Source organism: Carassius gibelio, chromosome A6 (assembly GCF_023724105.1).
Source record: "Carassius gibelio isolate Cgi1373 ecotype wild population from Czech Republic chromosome A6, carGib1.2-hapl.c, whole genome shotgun sequence".
In the NCBI taxonomy this organism is placed as follows: domain Eukaryota; kingdom Metazoa; phylum Chordata; class Actinopteri; order Cypriniformes; family Cyprinidae; genus Carassius; species Carassius gibelio.
In genome coordinates, this window is record NC_068376.1 from 23929511 (window position 1) to 23947604 (window position 18094).

Consider the following 18094-nt stretch of genomic DNA (forward strand, 5'->3'; position numbering starts at 1 on the left):
ATATATATATATATATATATATATATATATATATATATATATATATATATATATATATATATATATATATATATATATATATATATATATATATATATATATATATATATATATATATATATATATATATATATATATATATATATATATATAGAGGAGTTATAGTTACAGTTTCTTAGTTACTATAAGCTACTGTTTTCATTAAACACACCATAGATTTTTTATAGAAATCGTATTTAGTTTGATGTAACCATGAGGAGGATTATTACATGTGTTCTTACAGTTAAACTATGGTTATTTTGCAAGCTACACATTTTCATCGGAGCAGAATTTGCCAGCCTATTAAAAAACATTTGTGTGAAACATTTACATTTTATTTCAATCTTGTATACCATAAGTAAATGTGTTTAAAGAGATCCCAGTGCTGTATCTAATGTCGATCTTGCCTAAGCTTTGCTCTTTGCAGCCTTAGGTCATCTCACCTCAACATGCCTGTGAATACAATTTCGTTGTCAGCCTAGTCCATCAAACCTGCTTGTAAACATGTTCCTTTGCTGTGTTCTCTTTAAACAGCATGAGCTAATGGGTGACAGCTTTGGTAGGAGCTGAGTGCTAACCTAATTTTCTCCTGCACTGGAGTACATAGATCCTGTCAAATTTATTAACTTGCTCAGTATTTTTATTGATAATAATTTCACTCTGCCTGCAGATTTAAGATCGTGTCACTTCGAGTGCTGTACAATTTAGCCATTTTGTGTCATTGAAAATTATTAAATAATAATGTCATTATTTAAATTCTGATGGATCAGTTCTAAGTTGTATCATTTGGTTGTAATGTTACATATTTGCTGATGATGTGTTACCTTTGTAAGTAATATTCCATGCAGCATAGAAGGATGTTTTTTTAATGGTCTCTTCAAACATGCATACTGCAGCAGATTCGAGCACACTTTGCCCTCTATCAACTTTGTAATGGCTGCATCGTTTACACAACCGAATCGGTTAGCTTTCAGAAAGACATTTCAGACATCTGTGTATGTTTACTAGCCCCCGTTAAAAGAGCTGGTGATCTGTCCGGGAGCCAGACACAGCTTGCACTTCTCTGAGAAATATCCTTTGCATCCTCTTCCTAATGAGCCTGAGGAAACAGCTTTTTCCATCAGGGAATACTAGGGACATTGGGCCTGGATCCTGTGTAACGTTTAGTGACTGGAACATGTTATATTGAGTCGAAGAACAAAACTAATGGTTTAAAGTATATTGAATTTAGAGCATTTAACTTCATCATGTGTATGTCAATATTTTGAAGTATTTGTGACTAAAATTGTTCATATTTTATGGTGCAGTTGATCTTATTCATAAAAATATATTTATCAAAATAAAATCAGCATATTAGAATAATTTCCAAAGTCTGGAGAAATAGCTTCTGATTTTAAGTTTGCCATCAAAGGAATAAATTACATTTTTAAAATATCCTGAAAAAGGAAACGGTTATTTTAAATCGTAATAGTATTTAACAATATTACTGTTTTTACTTTAATTTTATTTACATAAATGCAGCCTTGGTGAGCACAAGACACTGAAAGTGAAAAAAAGTGACATGACATACAGCCAAGTATGGTGACCCATACTCAGAATTCATGCTCTGCATTTAACCCATTCAAAGTGCACACACACAGAGCAGTGAACACACACACAGTGAACACACACCCAGAGCAGTGGGCAGCCATTTATGCTGCGGCGCCCAGGGTTCAGTGCTTTGCTCAAGAGCACCTCAGTCTTGGTATTGCCGGCCCGAGATTCGAACCCACAACTCTAGAATAAGGAGTCAAACTCTCTAACCACTAGGCCACAACTTTCCTGTCCTGACCTGACCTCAAGCTCAGAAGAGTTTGTCACATAAGGTAACATTTGTAATTCTTTTATACTCCGATATAAGAGTGTAGGTAATACAATTGTAAATATTTAGTTTTTTTTTTTTTCATGATTTGTCAGATTTTGGTACAGTTCATGTTTCATATAACATTTTGATTTTAATTTATGATGCTCAAAAATGTCATTTTTATTTAATGTATGTACACTTTATTGGATATCATTATAGTTATTTCAGATTCATTATTATCATCAGTTATTAAATTCAGTAAATGATGCATCGATTTTGCATTTTTTGATTGCTACACCCCTAAAGTAAATCATTAAAAAATGGACATTTGATACACAAAAGAAGAACGTTTCATGAAGAGCATTTCTTTTTATTGGTGAAAGCCATAGGCATTTATAGGTTAACCTCCACAATAAAATTGAAACATGGTGACTGTGGTGCTTTGTTTGTTTGTTGAGACAGGACTACTTGTTTGTCCAAATAATATACAATAGACAAACTGGTGTGCAGACAACTGTTTTTGCCATTTAATTTTATATTGGGGTAGCACAGACACATTCCACCTTTAAATCACAGAGGAAGCAGCACTAAAAGCATGCATCGTGCCATCATGCGGACGCACTTGATGACCTCCTCTGGAATGATCAGATGATATGTGGGTGTAAAGTTAGAGTGAAATAGCTGAGTGTATGTACATTAATGTCGGGGTTAGTGCAGATGAGCATTCTGTGGACGCCTGCAGGCTGGCTGATTTAATAAGCATTTTATTGAAAACACCATCAGGCATCTGCTGGCTACATGGAGCGGAATAAAGCTGGGCAATGGTGCAGTGAACCCCCCCCCCTCCCCTTTCACTTCTATTCTAAGTGTTCCATTGTTTGAGCAGAGAGGATAATGGGGTTGAATAGCAGACTGGGTCACACCAATCAGACACGAGGTAAAACAGTTTACATCATTGTGAACACCTCAGTCGTACAGAGAGCTCTGTCATCAGAGTCAACGAAATGTGCGGTTCTGTTTGAATTCGGCTTTGTGTTTCATACACACTTCCTTCAGAATCTTATTGTCCTTAGATCGCCCCCTCTTTCAGCCTCTGTCATCCTGGGCTTGAATGGAAGGCTTAGACTTGGTGGAAAAGAGGCAGGATTATGGATACTTCTGCTGCCAAGTTCATACTCCTATGCATATTCATGAGGTGATCTGACGGGAATACAGCTGATCTTTCTCAACCGAGACCTGCACAGCTTCTCTGGAATTCAAATAGTTTGGAAATCATTTCAAGGAAGTGTCAGGGCTGAGTTGTTTTGTATCACCGCGGATATCATCATGAATGTCTTCATTTTGAGTAAACGCGAGAATAACATTTATGAAATGTTTCATTTTGTTGTTTGACATTTGGGTTGGGTTCTGCGGCACTTATTCTCATTTACATTTTTATGAAAGTTCTAGTATAATTCAGGATTTTGTCCCACATAAACTGGAAGTGTTTATTCTTTTCAGTGATTGTTACTTTCTTCTGTCCCAGTTTAATGCGCAAAGGTAATACTCTCCTCCAAGGCTGCGTTTATGTAATCACAAATGCAGTAAAGACAGTAACATTACTCTTTAAAATTACTGTTTTCTATTTTCATATATTTTAAAAGGTAATTTATTCCTGTGATGGCGAAGGTGAATTTTCAGCAGCCATTACTCCAGCCTTTAAGATTCTTTGAATAATAAAAAGTATATTTACATTTTTATGTAACATTATTTTAATCAATTTAATGCATCCTTGCTGAATAAAAGTTTTATACAGTTGTGTATTTCTTTTTTTTTCTGAAAGTATTCTCCTCCATATATCTAACATATAATTTGTGCTTTTAGTATTCCAACAGTTTTGATGTCACTGATGCCAAAAGCCATTGGTGTAACTGGAAGATTATTAGCCTGTTAAAAAAATGTTTTTAAAACATAGCTGAGAAGATTTTAAAGGGTATTTTCTTGAAACAGGATTTCCGACCAATGATATTTTGGAGTGGGCGGGGCAACCAAGTGAAACAGCAGAGATGAAAACCAATTATCATCTGCAACTATCATTTGTTTTCACAGCTAGCTAGGACAAAAACTCACATGACTGAGATTTAATCATAACCCATCTGATTAGGTTTAAGTGTGATGCTGTTAAACTAGTCTTTATAGTGTTTTATATCATCCTACAGGTGATGAAGACGTATCACATGTACCACACGGAGAGCATCAGTGCAGAAAGCAAGCTAAAGGAGGCCGAGAAACAAGAGGAGAAACAGTTTAGCAAATCTGGAGACCTCAACGTCAACCTCCTGCGCCATGAGGACCGACCCCAGCGCCGCAGCTCGGTCAGGAAGATTGAGAAGATGAAGGAGAAGGTGAGATTACTCTGGTGAGCTTGCAGCTGAGCTCATAATGCTCTGCAGAGTGACTCATAATGCCTCCTTGCTTTTATTAAACCAAAGGGCCATTGCAGCCTAAAATCAAATTAGTTTCTTCTCCCGACATTCTCAAGCAGGATTGTGACCCTTTAAAAGAAAGATTATGTTATTTCAGGTGGTGTATATTATCTATGCACAATGGAGAATAAAGCTACCCCTTTGTCACCCCTTGACTTCCTTCGAAAACCACTGTGGAATGAAGTAAATAGCCCATATTGCATCATCATGACCAATGTCTTTTTATCCAAAGCAACTTTCAGTACTCTTATTAGATAGTCCCTCTGGAAGAACCTTGAGTTAAGTGCCCTTGTTCTTGGTTAAGTGCTCAAAAGCAAAATGGTGACACTTTTTGCGAGGATCAAACCAGAAAACTTCCCAATGCAAACCCTGAACTTCGATTGGCAGTAAATGCTGTTCCACACAAACTCTTCTCTTCAAGTGCTCCAAGTTTGGGTCACTTATAATCTTCCCAAGCTTGTAATGAGAAGTGCTTATAAATCCTCTTTCCTTTTTGAGTCCTTTTTTTAACAAATGATTCCTGCATTTTTCCTTTGAAATAAAAGCTTCTTTTAAGGCATTTAAATAGTTAAAAAATATATATTTTTAATAGTATTTATTTTTACAGTGAATTATTACAAAAGTAATAATAAGTTAAATATTATTATCATTATTATTATTATTGCACTATTTTAAAGTGAAATATTTCAATGGCAATATTTGTTAAATATTTTTATTTTGTTATAATAAACATTAAGAAAGTTATATATAACAATAATAATACAGAGACTGTAGACGGCCTGGCGACTGAATGGCTGACTACTCACACAAACCAGATTCAGCATTTCAGGTTACTGACTTCAGCTGTAAATCATCTAATTCATGCTAATTCACAGTTGGTTCCATGAATTTATAGGAAGCTAACTCATAGTGACTATGGCACCAGGCACCATAAAAAAAATGTAAAAATGAACATTTACAAATATTGTGCTTTTCACACAAGGCATTTTTTTATGTGAATGAATTCTGTTTCCTTTACTACCCAGCGTGCGCGCTCTCTCATTTGCTCTTTGTGTTGTTTTCTTTCTCTCTTGGCTGTTCTCTCTCTCCCTCCCATCCTGCAATGCGTAGAGATGTTGGCATGAAAGCCACTCAGCCTCACACTATTTATAACCAAGGTAGCCATAGATGCTCTGTGTTTCTCTCTGCAGCCTGACCTGATTCTGCAGGCTAGCAGACTCCAACCTGATCTTAGCACACCTGTATGTATATGTAGCAGTCAGCTGTTATTAATGATACTAGAGCAGCTGTCTGCTTTGAATACTCAAGCTTTTTGATGAAAAATTCAGCAGGACCCAGCTGGAGAACACAAGCAGATGAGACTCGGTCTCTGTGTCTTGTTCCAATTCACAGAGAACTCTCATATCATGTTTTTTTTTTTTATTCATGCTCCCCGAATTAAATGTTTTTAACTGATCCATTTATTGTTCTGTGCAATTTAATATATTTAAAAGTTGTAGATTGCTTATTCACAGCTTTTAACTACAGTATATGGAACACCCCCCCCCCCCCCACACCATTTTTTTAAGGTATTATTCAAGTGTAGTTTGAGTTATGATCTCTGTACACTCCAAATATATATTATATGTTATGTCTTTGAATAAACTATGTAATAATAATTTTGTTGATAGTAGAGAGTGGGGCTAGTTTCCCCTTTGGTCATGTGGAAATACATTTTGAATTTCCAGTTATATTCCAATAATAGATTGGAATATTAAATCAGTAAAATATTTATTATATTAACTGATTTCTTCTCGATTTTGTTTCCCTTTTCCAGAGGCAAGCCAAGTACTCTGAGAACAAGCTGAAATGCACTAAAGCCCGCAACGACTATTTATTGAACCTGGCAGCCACCAACGCCGTTGTGGCAAAATACTACATCCACGATGTTTCAGATATGATTGAAGTGAGTATGAAAAATGAGGCAACTGTTTATTTGTGTGTATCACCTGGGATGTAAACAGTTGAACTGATGAGGGCTCTGCTCCATCTGTTTCTCTTTGCATTGTGGGTGATGTGTCTCCTTGTTAATATGGTGTGCCTGATTTCTTTTCTCTAAATGTTTGCTTTGCATTTGCTAGAATGTCATTTTTAGTGAATTGATTTTATTCCCCTCTCCCTCTGGTATTTGTGTTTTTATGGAATTGTTAATCACCATTACTGTAACCTTCTAATCTGTTTTGCCGCTTCATTCGGCTACACAAAAGAAGATTAAAACTGTTATTCTGCCAAACCAGAATGATTTTTGTCAGAATTACTAGCTTAATTGCACATAAACCCTTTTAATGCAGTTAATTTACCAAATATTGTTGCATATACAGCAACAGGCTGTCGGTCGCATTGGTATCATCCTATCAAAAATCAGCTGAGACTGATGTAAAGTATACTGAAATATTTCCCCGGCTGGCTCGTCTTTGCTGTCTCTGTCATGTTAGCATTTGCACCTACACTGTAGATAAACCGAACCTCAGTGATTTCTGCTGAGAGATGCAAAGAGTGTCACATTGCTGTCCATCAGTATGCCCTGATATCATGAAGCAATTTAAGAAAACATAAAACCACACTGGTACTTCCTGATAACAGCAAAAAAGCAAAGAGGAAACATAAGCTATTATAGATAACTTTTAAGCCAATATTTATTGTTCTATGCAAACCATTACAGTCACATACTGTTTGTAAATCTTTGTAGGAACCATTTTGTTAGGAAAAGTTAGCATACAATAAACCTTTAGGCTTTTTCTATACTTTTCTATACTGTTTATTTTATAGAAATGTAAATCCCTAAGACAGTTAAGAGGTTTAAGTTGGAAGAACTCTTCGAAGGGCTCTCATTTAGGTTGTTGACATAGGTTTACCTATAAACCACTAATCGGTAGAAACCACCCAACCAAAACTCACAAAAACTCCCACACCCACCATTGGGTATATTGAAATTCATGTGGTACTTGTGGTCTGCCATGGTGAATTACAGTAATATGCCAAGTTACCTTGTACCAGAAAGCTGTTCCAAAAAATCAGAAGTGCCACAACCCATAGTACTGATGCTTCAAAGAAACTGGGAGGGCTTTACATTTACTCTGTTTAAAGGAATAGTTCAAACCAAATGTGTTCTGTTATCATTTATCATCACCCTGTCATCATATTGTTTCTTTGGTGAACACAGAGAATATATTTTAAGACATTGGGTCCAAAACTACACTAAACCCTACTGACTTTCGTTGGACCCAAAAAAGTCTCCTTTTGTGTACAACAGAAGAAAGAAATTGTATGTGTTTCTTTGTTTGTTTAGTGCTTTTGATATGTTTGGTTCTTGTGATGAGTGGGCGGGGTCGAGAGCCATCGGAACGGAACGAAGCTGGTGGAGTAATTGATAATGAGCGACACCTGCACCACTCACCACAGTTCTGTTCGTGTTTTGTTTTGTTTTGTTTTCTCTTTTGAACATCCCATTTTGGTCATTTCCAAATCTACAACCCTATACAGTTAAAAACAGTTAGATAGACACGTTAGATATGTCTCCAGATGTGACATAGGCATACAGTACCTTTTACTTTTAGAGTGCAGGGTCAGAAGTAGAGCAGGTATGTCATATTTTTTTTTTTTCCAGAGAGACTGACAGGGAACCGAAGGTAAACAATTTGCTCATGGCAACTCTTGCTAACCCCATTACACAGTAGAGGTTAAGCAGTGGTTTTATGCTTTAGATTGAATTTGTCTTATGGCAAATAGTGGTTTCAGTATTACTAACAGACACATTAAATAACTTCAATTAGTATGGATCTTATTCTAATGATCTACGATTATCAGAAAATGCTGAGAATTTAAACCAGTGTGGTTATTGGGCCAAGAATGTATAAATACAGAATCTAAACTTGGTGATATTACTTTGCTACATTTTCACCAATGTGCACCTCCTCTCCTGTGGCTTAGTAATGTTAAATAAATTGTCCCACAGGCTCTAAATTTCTAGTGCTTGCACTCAAACCCTTTAAAGCATAATATATGGATTTACAGTCCAATAGAGCGATAACTGCCTAATCACAATCACTCACAGAGGTTTAAAGTTTCCCTCAAGCTAATTTAAACTTGCTCCACATTGCTAAAAGAGGTTAGTCGCACATTTGTTGCACTTTTAAACTAATTAGCTAGGACATCCCTCTGTGCCTGTTCTTCTAATTATAGATACTGACGATCTCGATTCACCACAGGATGAAATTCACTCATTTAGATCATGTCATTTTAATGACACTAAAATCCAGGGGGACATAGGAGATGCTACCTGGCTTACTTTTTGTCCTGTTAGAGTGAAATGTGAAATCTCATGACTGATAAAAATAGGCATCACCATGGAAACATCTTGACAAATTTATACTGACTTTGCAGGAAGAAAGATTGGATTGGTATTCATCTAAATGTCATTCAGGTTTGCTGTGAGATATTTTGTCTCTCATCCTTAATTTTTCTTCTTCCCACAGTGCTGTGACCTCGGATATCATGCTAGCTTGGCACGCACATTAAGGACATATCTGTCTGCTGAGTATAACCTGGAGACCTCTCGCCATGAGGGTCTGGACATCATTGAGAACGCTGTGGACAACCTGGACCCTCGCAGTGACAAGCACAAAATCATGGACATGTACAATCAGGTCTTTTGCCCACCCATGCGCTTTGAGTTTCTGCCGCACATGGGAGATGAGGTATGAAGCCTATAAGTTACCTAATAATATCTTATTAATGGAACAGTTCAACCAGAAATGAAATTCTGTTATTATTTACTCACCCTCAAGTCACTCCAAACTGTATGACTTTCTCATGTGGAACACAAAAGTTAATTTTTTAAAGATTATCCTGGTCACTGGTATCCTGGTTTTAAATATAATTAAATGTAATCCAAAAAAAAATACAGTAAAATTTCTATTTAAGTGGTCCATATCACTTATTGCAAGTTATACATTAACTTTGTGTATAAAACAGACAAACTTTAAGTCATTATTGGGTTTGGAGAGACATGAGTTGGAAACAATGACAGTACTAAATGTTTACTGAAAATCTCAGCGATGTTGAGATTAAAAAAATAAAAAATCCTGATTAGCATTGGGGGTAACATATTACAAGTAACGCGAGTTGTGTAATTAGATTACTTTTTCCAAGTAACTAGTAAAGTAATTAATTGCTTTGACATTTACAAGAAAATATCTGAGTTACTTCTTTCATATAAATAACTGCAAGTTACTTTGTATTCCCTTTATTCAGTGGCATCTCTCTCGTTCCTGTGTTAAGAAAAAATGGGAATGAGGTGCAGAGGCACTTCCTTCAGGCTGAGGCCTTTACAGTTGCCAAGAATATAACTTTTGGGATTTTTGTTGTTAAAAATAAATAAGCAAATCCAGCTCAGGTGATGAAAATGAACACAAAACTTACGTAATGCATTAGTTTACATAAACCTATATATAAGTAATGAACACAATATGGCAATTCCTTACTTTTGAAAGTAACTTTCCCCAACAATGATTATGACAGAGATAAACTTGTTTTGTTTTTGTGCATCTCAGGTGTGCCAGGTGAGCGCTCAGCAGCCCGTCCAGACTGAACTTCTGATGCGTTACCACCAGCTGCAGTCCCGCTTGGCCACGCTCAAGATTGAGAATGAGGAGGTAAGAATGATCACAGTTACTACATGTAACATTTTATCAAGGACATTATCATGGTAACCACCTCTCAGTAATAATTATTTAGTCTCAGCCTCAGACGCCACATCCAAAGACCATTCTCTGACTTTGATTTATAATGCATACTAAAATAATCCCTAGTTTCAATCTGATTGGCTGGTTTTATCTTATTTCTAAAAAGTCTGAGTGTGCTGGTCTTTATCAGTGTGCTGAGAAACAAAGTTACGTTAAGGTATTTATTGTCTTAAATTGTCTTGATTATACAGTTCATGTCACGTTAATCAATTTTTTGTGAAATTTTGTGTGCACAATAAAAAGGGGGTTTTGGTCGTAATTGCAGCAAATTTGTATGACCAACCTAAAAACCGTTGCGAAATCTGTGTCGGGAAATCCTTCTCACACACACTAAATTCCTGATTGCATGGATTCTTATTGTAATGACTGGAATTTGCTCGTAAAAATGTGTGTAACAATGGCAAAGGTGATTTCACCTTTATTCTGAAGATAAAAAAACAAGGCTTTTAAAAGCAGGGTTTAGAAAAGTCCTGTTGATTTTAACATCAGATCTGTATGCTCTATAGATCCCGCTGTTGCAACCACATGCTTTGCCAACTGTTCAGTTTTATTAACACCTGCTCAGTGTAAAGATTCATCAGCTTCTTTAGTGTGAGTCATCACTCTGCAGAGAGCCCAACTGCCTCTCTCACACGAGTCTTTAGGACTCAAAGAGCCCTCGGCTTTACTCACATATTTTATTTTTACCATTTTTAAAGCACTCTAGAGAATACTTGAGACTAGCACTCAAACTCATTGCAATTTAGTCCATCTTTCCTGAGAATTGAGAGTGTATTTTTAGCATGCTCATCTGTTATGTTATCATGTGTGTTTCTTTTGGGATGGAATGGTTTTCTCCATGTTTGGTCTTCAGAGGGGGTAATTCTTTGTATTGGGAGAACCAAGCTCAACTTAGCCGCATTACCAACCAACTAATTGTATGCAGGTGCTAATGGACTTTGTAATAACTCCTGTCTGTGTGTATTGATGATTTCATCTTGCCCTTATCACTTTGTGTCTCATAACCAGCTAGTAATTGATGATTTTATGTCATATAGGAAATATGCCACATTAATCTGTGAGGGCCTGTGGCCAATTCACACACCATTCACTACAGCATTCAGACGATCCTTCATTTCATACATTGGTGTGAGTGATCTTTGGTCCCAGAGTCAAATGTAGAGATGTTTAGGAAGTTTTAGAGCTGCATACAGCACTACAGTATATATGCAAATGTCACTTGTGGTTTGGATGTATTGGTTGTCTTCAAAATAGGTTTAGATCTTTGCTTTATTGCTCTACCTGCATAAACATTCAAGTAAGCAGCAACACATTTAAGACTGTTGCTGTATATGTATCATAGTGACACAAAGATGCAAGTGCAGACAAATATAAAGCTCATTTTGCACTTTTTTTTCTTCCAGTGATTTGTTTTCTGAACTAGTGTACTATACACATACTTTTATTTTAAAGTTTAATAAGTATTCTTAAGCTCATATTGTGGGTTTGACTATATCACAGAGGCATGAATGTGTATTGTAAAAGTGCCCATAATATATTCCAGGGTTTAATAATAAAGATTTTTTGGTTTTGTCGGGCAAGTATTTCTTTTTTTTTTTTTTTTCTGCTAACAGTATATGATATGAGACATATCAATTTTGCCAACAGTTTTGTGTGTGTGTTAGAAAATAGATATGTTTATACTATAACAATATTTTGTATATATACAACAGAAATATGTAATATAATTACGAAAGCCAGTTTCCACCTCAGGAATTAAAAAGTGAGTTGCATCTCACAATGTGGATTTATATCTTCCTTTGTACTTTAAACAGTCATAATTGCCTTTAAAATGTGATCAATTTAATGTATCTTCACTGAATAAAAGTTCTTTCAATTTTACTGACCCCAGACTTATCTTATCTTATCTTATGTATCTTATCTTCCCTAAGCTCCTGCTCATCTCTCTTTCACCTTACTGAGTCCCTGCTATGTTTAATTAGGTGCGCAAGACCCTGGATGCCACCATGCAGACTTTACAAGACATGCTGACAGTGGAGGACTTTGATGTATCCGATGCCTTCCAGCACAGCCGGTCCACGGAGTCCATCAAATCCGTGGCTTCCGAGAGTTACATGAGCAAGTTAAACATTGCTAAGAGACGCTCCAATCAACAGGAGACAGAAGTCTTCTACTTCACTGTGAGTTGTCTTCTCAGGCCATAAACACTGGGACCACAATTATGGATGATTTCATATGACATATAGTGGTATATGCAATTAATTGTGAGTAATCGGCATGTGGATTTAATTCAGTTTTATTTGATTGACACTCCAAATTATTGGTTATTTTGGACGTAATATGGCAAACCCTGATATCTTCCATTTATAATACTTTAAGATAAAGATGAAGTCCAGGTCTTCAGGATCTCTGGACTATCAGTAGATCTTTTAAAACATGGTTCTCATCAACATCGTCTTTGCAAAGACTGATATAAAAGTCTACTTGGCCTGTCCTATCTATCTGTCCAAACTCAGTCATCACACATGGATTTGCAAAGCCTTCGTGACAAGACCCATGCCTCACCAATGAGACAGAAATTAAATCCTCCTATTGGAACAGATTGAATTTGCGGTGTCCAAAGGACAGCGAAATCAGTTTTTTGTTGCCCAGAGCACACATCACTCCCCTGTTTTAGTCACATCCTATTAAAATCATTAGCTCACTGACGCCTTCATCTGTGTCGCAGAAATTCAAGGAGTACCTGAACGGCAGTAACCTCATCATTAAGCTGCAGGCCAAGCATGACCTGCTGAAACAGACTCTGGGGGAAGGTGAGTTGTCTGTTTATTAAATACGTTTCTCTCTACTCTCTGGAAATGCTCAGCTGCAGCTAACCCTCTGGCATCTAATTCCAACTTTGGTCACTGTTGGATATAAAATTGAAAGTTTTAGCTTCACAGTGAACTCAAAAAGTTTGCAAAATGAATATATCTAAACTAACTAGACACGATATACAGAAGTGAGGACCAAAAGGTTAAGACCATTAGTGAACACTCTTCTGTTTTGTGTCTGCTCGTCTAATTGTGAAGCTGGCAGAACTACCACGAACTCCACAAGTTTGTGTAGAGCTGATGGACATGATCTCCAGCAAGATTTCAGATGATTCAAAATGCATCTTGTGCAAGAACTTCATTTGTACCAATGTTGTAATATGGTCAGTGTCATGTGTTAACGTAATGCAAGTATGATTGCTTACTAACCCTTCTGTGCAAAGTTATCCAATCTTTCAACTGACACCACAACTAGCTAAAACATAGACCCAGTTACTTCTGCACTGTATTGACACAGCTAATACTGCTAATAAAATTTCCACACTTAAGATTTTGTAGAATTAATAGATAATGCCAAAGACTTTCTTCAGGCAAATATACTCACGTTTCAGTCAAAGACTTTTTGAAGCAAATGCCTAAAGAAAGTTATCTAAAGACTGGCAAGTTATGAAACTGTTTTGGGGTATAAATAATTATTTTAAGTGAATTAAAAAATTTTAAGTGTGAACATGTTTCTTCCTCCTTGTTATTAACAACTGAGGGACACAGATGTCCTTAGACATCTAGTTGAAAATTACCTTGAATATTCCTTTAAGTAGAAGTCCTTTTGTTGTCAGATGATTATAAAGGCCCTGTGTTCATGGCCACATCTCCCATAAGGTCTCTTGTCACTTCGGTTACGGGCAGTTTACGCCCAATCAATCAGCTAGTGGCACCAGCAGGGGTATTTGGGCAGCTGCCTGTGCAGCAGCTCATAATCTAATGATGGCACACTGTGGGACACCCCAGCTGAGTCCCTCCATCCACGTATATGATCGCTGACCAGCCCTGCCCTCATCACCTCACCAGACTGTGTACTCAATTACATTCACCTCATTGGCTGAGTAAAACCAGACTCTTGAGGCTAGCCTCAAGGTGTGTGCGTTAGTGCATATACATGAGTCTGTCACGTATGGTTGCTGCAGATACTGTCCATGTTTTAAAATTATTCACCTAGTTGATCTTTAATCCATTAAGTCAATTAGCTCGCCACATCTAATTCTCTCCATTAATGTTATCAGTGGATGCCATGGTGGCTTAAATGCTGATGCTTATTTAAATGAGTGATGTGGAAAAATAAACTTTCTCAATTTGCAAATGTTCTGTGTGTAAACCAGATCCTCCCAAACAACTATCCAGAAACGTGGTTGGAAATTATCTAAGTGTTTTTTTTTACTCTTCAGCTGCCACGACAAAAGCCTTTCAGTTTTTGAAATATTTTTCAATGGCATAGCAGAGGCACATGAGAACCACTCCATTTGATATGCAGATTTAGTGAAATGAAATGATTTGAGGGCCCACTTCACATCTCTAAATACACATGTAGAAACATTAGTGGTTCCACCTCATTACATGGTGATTCAGAATTGGAAAAACTTGGTCTGCATTATGGGCAGGTGCTCCAGAGATGTGTAATTTGAGGATTTATTTGTCATTTCTTCCCACTTTTTCAATGGAATTAAGTTATTTTTTTTATTGGATTAGTTTAGTATAATGAAGTATTGTACACTTTTTAAAAAGCTTTAGGGCAGAAGTGTGCTTTTACTTTTTAAAGTAGTCAGGTTTTACAAGTTAAAATTGGAAAAAAAAAATGTTTTCCTGTATATATGTATTTCTTTTACTTATTGGAAAAAGTGTGTGTGTGTGTTTTTTTTTTTTTTTTTGGTTTGTGGGCATTTATATTTTTTCATTGTTTGTATCATGGAGATACCAGGGAACCCTTTTTAATGCACTGGACATTGGGACAAAGAACCTAATGAGGCGACTCAGACATCACTCAGTGTCACCAGTGTGAATTGAATCCCTTGATGCACACCCACGATTACACACCCTCATACCCACAAATACAAACACACACACTCACTCATTTAGCCTCCTTTAGTTCCCTTCTGTGGCCGTCTGACACCCTGCAGGGCCCTTTCCGAGGTTTCTACGGTGACCAGTGCTTCTCTTTGTCTCAAGCGCTGTGTGGCTGCTCACCCATTCATCTCGTCTTCAGTAGTGCTGGCCACTTTCAGCTTTAGAACCCAGTGCATGAAACCATGCTAATCATGACATTTCTGACTCCTCCCTCTTTCCACTCTTTTTTTTTTAGGAGAAAGAGCCGAATGTGGAACTACAAGGTAAGAGATTCCCGTTTTCAAAAACAAATAAAGTTTTTATCTGGCATCTGTGGTTCTGTGAAGAACCATGGAACATTTGCATTGCACAAAAGGTTCTTTACAGAGGAAAACTATTTTGTAAGATTATTTAAATGTTCTTCATACTAAGAAAAAATGTTCTTTTCAGAACTATTTACTGAATGGTGTTTCTGTGGCATCATTGTGAAAATCTCTTTTGGAAACTTCATTGTTAAGGTGGTATATAGTTATGAAAACACCCCTTTAAAACCTATTTATTATTTATTTTAAAGAGTGAAGATATACTCTTTTACTTCAATTGTTGTTTAATTAAATAGTCTCTAAAGAAAACTGCACTTGTTGAGCCATTGGGCCATTAAAGTCTGTTTTATAACATCCACATCCATTATTCATTATCCATATCTATGATTATTGTTTTTTAAATAGAAAAAAAATGATCACAATCACAAATCTTTGTTGTGGCATTTTAGACAAAAAAGAGATTTAACCATTCTTTTTAGTCTATTTTCTGCATGTTCAGATGCTAAACAACTTATAAAACACATAACAGGCCAGGGAAAAAGCAAGAAAGGATAAATAAAACTTTTTGTGACATTGCATGGCAGTCAAAAGGGGGACCTGTCCTCAAGCTGCCACTGGCAGGGGCTCAACTCATGCTGGGTTATCCAGAATGTCCTCTGACAGTTGGAGAATGCTGAGAATAGAGCCTTCATGGTAAACAAATGCAGACTTCTTCTGAACTCTCAGTTGGATGACATCTACCAGTGTTGCCATTGATAATCATATGCCCTTTATTTAAAATATTGAATGAAACTGCTCCACAAATACAGCTGCAAATGCTTGACCAACACATATGTTGGTACTCCGACATATCAAATTATGCTTGCATAGCTAGAAGCATTTTCATTCAAATTCTTGCATGAACTATGTTTCAGGTCCAATTAATAAAGTGCAAAATATCTATACTTAAGCATGCATATATTCTCAGTTTCATTGACATCCATCTCTGTTAATGAATCATCACATAAGCAAATATAAACAACAGCTTGAGCTTATGCCCTCAGGTTTGCAACCAATGTACAGAGACATGTCATGTTGGACTTTGATTGCATTTACCGGTCTGTCAAAACTGCAATTATGTTTCCAAAGCCAAATGTTTCCATAAGGACCTGATTCAGTGCTCCTATAGGGAATAAAAACTGCCTGCAGTTGTTGTTGGTTAATTTGAGGTCAAAAGCATTAGGATATAATTACGATCTTTTAAAGAACAACAGTTTAAGCCTGTTGCTTATTTAAACCCTTCATTATTAGCCGTTTCCTCCGCTGAGACATAAGTAAGAGTCGAATAGTTGGGAAAGGGTTTGGCTATTTAAGTTTTAAGGTTTTTGATATAACATGTCATTCAGAGGGTGTTTTGTGTGTGTTTTTGTTCCATCTATCCATCTCCATTCCTCAGACCCCCAACCCTTCCCCCGAAACCACAGAAATTGCGGAAACCAAGGCCTCGTTCCATCTATAACCATAAGCTGTTTAACGGCAATATGGAGAGTTTCATTAAGGTACCCACTGACTTTGGTGCTAACAGCGCCCCCTGGTGGGCTGGAGGGAAGGCTGAAGCTCCGTCTTTTTTTTTTTTTTTTTTTTTTTTTTTTTTCACTGACTCATGTGCTCACACCCTCTATTTGCTTCTGTTAATTTCCGGTCTTTCGCCAGTTGGCGATGATGCAGATGATAAGGGTGGCAGCTGATGCCCTCCTGTCTAAATTCAGACTCAGCAGGGCCCATTAGTTTTTAAGGAACTGCCTTAATGCTTAATTTACACAGTTATGTGGTCAGTTACCACTTAGATTTAAAGTATTTAGTTTAAAAAGATATAAATAGAAGAAAAAATTAGCCGAAGGGTACCACGTTCTTCACATGCCTCCCTTTACTGCATCTCAAGCCATCCCAGCAGCTGCCCTAATGCTGTTCCACCCTGTCACCACGACGACACTGTCGTCTCCATGGCGATTCTGTCATTCCCTTCCTCTCTAACTGTTATTTTCTCACCTCTTTCACTCCTCTGCTCTGCTCTACGCTGCTTTGTGTCTTAGGGGAAGACGGAATGCTCGTACCCGCAATCAGGTACAGTAGAATAGGGCCAGGCATGGAATGTCTTTACCTTTCAGATAAGGCTGTAATACATCTGCTTAGACAAATGACATGTCATTGCTGCTTTCTACAACAGTTTCCACTATAGAGAAATTCTAAAGAGCTTTCTGTAGCGTCCTTCGGATGAGTTGCTGTTAGCAGCCTTTGCTATTGTGTTATGCCCTTGAGGACAGACATGCTTAATGCTTCGCTTTATTTTCTACTAAAACAATGAAAAAATACTTTTTCATTTTTTAGTTTTATGTATATATTACCTATTTTTAAAGCATTTAGAAAGTATTTTACCTATTTAAAGGTGCTCCAAGCAATTTTTCCTGTTTAAAAAAAAAATGCATCTAATGTCTGTGTAGATTCATAACTAAACCATCTTTAAATTGGCATCTAATGATACACAAATGTGTTAAAACAGTTTTAAAATAATGTTTACTCACATGAAGTAAAACTCCAGCATAGCAGTAGTCTAGAAAAAGCCGTTTTGATTCTATGAATTCATATTCCATGAGAAAACATGTCCAATACCATAGATTATAGTGATAAAGCAGGTCGTTTTTAGCTGGTCATGTGATCTCAGCTCCACGTTACATATAACAGGTTTGTTAGG

At 36.7% G+C, this 18094-nt stretch overlaps 1 protein-coding gene across 2 annotated transcripts in view; it reads left to right on the forward strand.

The window, feature by feature from the left end:
• Positions 1-18094, forward strand: part of LOC128015813 (SLIT-ROBO Rho GTPase-activating protein 3) — a 73728-nt gene that overhangs the window by 40831 nt on the left and 14803 nt on the right. Inside the window, exons 5-12 of one of the 2 annotated variants that reach the window (XM_052599994.1) lie at positions 4081-4266; positions 6164-6292; positions 8862-9083; positions 9939-10040; positions 12113-12310; positions 12859-12943; positions 15297-15324; positions 16799-16901. In XM_052599994.1, coding sequence (XP_052455954.1) covers positions 4081-4266; positions 6164-6292; positions 8862-9083; positions 9939-10040; positions 12113-12310; positions 12859-12943; positions 15297-15324; positions 16799-16901 — 1053 coding nt within the window. Of the gene's footprint in view, positions 1-4080; positions 4267-6163; positions 6293-8861; positions 9084-9938; positions 10041-12112; positions 12311-12858; positions 12944-15296; positions 15325-16798; positions 16902-17435; positions 17467-18094 lie in introns of both variants that reach the window. The other variant, XM_052599995.1, reaches the window with a different exon arrangement.